The sequence below is a fragment of the Arachis ipaensis genome, chromosome B07, assembly GCF_000816755.2.
Source record: "Arachis ipaensis cultivar K30076 chromosome B07, Araip1.1, whole genome shotgun sequence".
Taxonomy (NCBI): domain Eukaryota; kingdom Viridiplantae; phylum Streptophyta; class Magnoliopsida; order Fabales; family Fabaceae; genus Arachis; species Arachis ipaensis.
This window is the reverse complement of record NC_029791.2, coordinates 14,686,910-14,688,806: the sequence shown is the minus strand read 5'-3', so window position 1 is coordinate 14,688,806 and position 1,897 is coordinate 14,686,910. Positions and strand designations below refer to the sequence as shown.

Below are 1,897 nucleotides of genomic sequence, written 5' to 3'. Positions count from 1 at the left end.
ACTACTCATTCTTCATCTCTTCAGTTTCAAGATCTCATTTCAGTTTGCAGCTCCAAAATCAACTTGGTCTTGTTAGGTATTTCTTTTTCCTCTCTCAAAATTTTTTATTTTTTCATAAATCTGATTTAATTTTTGTTTTGATGCTTTAGATTTCAAAATTTTTTTATTCAAGCTTCTTATTACTAATACGTATTAAGGTAAGTTCAGATTCTCAGATCTATTCCCTAATTTATATTTTCTGATATGGCTTCTTATTGAGCTATTCTATAATTCGTACTTTTTATTTGTTCGTCATATCTAATTACTCTTGAATTTTTTCCTCATATCTGATTTGTGTAAATTGATTTGTAATTTTAGTAAAGTTTTTGCTCTTTCTCATTTGATTTTTCTATTTTTTTTATTCATAATAAAAAAATGAGAGAAAGATAACTGTGACTTGGTGATGCAATGCTATTGTTTGTTCTGTTTCAGAGTTCTATTTATTTTATGTTTTATCTAATTTGACTTCTAATCTTTCATTTTTTTTCTTTCTAATTTTTGCACACCATGTGTTTGTTCTTTTTCCTAAACCACAGGTTCATATCAAATAGGAGTATCTAACTTTATTTTGAGAGTTTGGATTTCTATATATATATGTATAGAGTTTGAATTTCTATAATATATTAGTTTGCATTAGTGTTATTACTTATTTGCATAATTACTTAATGTAGGTCAAACAATTTTATCAATGGCTTCCATATTGCTATCAAAAAAACAAAGTCAACCAGTTGAGGCAAGTATTTTTTATTATTGAAACTTATTCTTTGTTAAACTTAAAGAAGTTTTAACATATTCATGATCACATTTGTTCCCTCAGTAAGGCAAGTATTTTTACTTATTTGCAATTTATATGTTTGGTATGGACTATGTGACATGCATTCTTTGGATTTTATTATAGCTACACTTGTGTTTTAACTTTCTTTTCCCTATTGAGGCTTCTGATTTCTGGTGCTTATTTTTAATAATTTTTTTTAGGTATGTTAAGCTTGTCATATATTCAATGGACAAGGATTGGATGCTGATGAGCGGATAATTTATACGCTTTTTGGCATTGTTTTTAAGTAATTTTTAGTAAGATTTAGTTAGTTTTTAGTATATTTTTATTAGTTTTTAAATAAAAATCACATTTCTAGACTTTACTATGATTTTATGTGTTTTTCTATGATTTCAGGTATTTTCTGGCTGAAATTGAGGGACTTGAGCAAAAATCTGATTCAGGGGCTGAAGAAGGACTGCAGATGCTGTTGGATTCTGACCTCTCTGCACTCAAAATGGATTTTCTGGAGCTACAGAAACCCAATTGGCGCGCTCTCAATTGCGTTGGAAAGTAGACATTCAAGGCTTTCCAGCAATATATAATAGTCCATACTTTGCCTGAGTTTTGACGATGCAAACTGGCATTCAAACGCCAACTTCCTGCCCTATTCTGAAGTTAAACGCCAGAAACAGGTTGCAAATCAGAGTTAAACGCCAGAAACAGGCTACAACCTGGCGTTTAACTCCAAAAGAAGTCTCTACACATGAAAGCTTCAATGCTCAGCCCAAGCACACACCAAGTGGGCCCCGAAAGTGGATTTCTGCATCATTTACTTATTTTCTGTAACCCTAGCTACTAGTTTAGTATAAAAACTACTTTTAGTGATTTATTTCATGTCTTTTGACCGATCTTTGATAAGTTTTATGCTATCTTAGACTTTTATGGGGGGCTGGCCATTCGGCCATGCCTGGACCTTCATCACTTATGTATTTTCAACGGTGGAGTTTATACACACCATAGATTAAGATGTGGAGCTCTGCTGTTCTTCGAGTATTAATTCAAAGTAATATTGTTTTTGTTGGAGATAAGTGTGTATGTCCA

The 1,897-nt window shown here is 31.4% G+C and overlaps 1 protein-coding gene across 1 annotated transcript in view; it reads left to right on the top strand.

The window, feature by feature from the left end:
• Positions 979 to 1,897, top strand: part of LOC110264875 — a 44,805-nt gene continuing 43,886 nt past the window's right edge. The window contains exon 1 of the mRNA XM_021107366.1: positions 979 to 1,054. Within this exon, the coding sequence (XP_020963025.1) occupies positions 1,040 to 1,054 (15 nt within the window). The 5' untranslated portion in view covers positions 979 to 1,039. The remainder of the gene's footprint in view (positions 1,055 to 1,897) is intronic.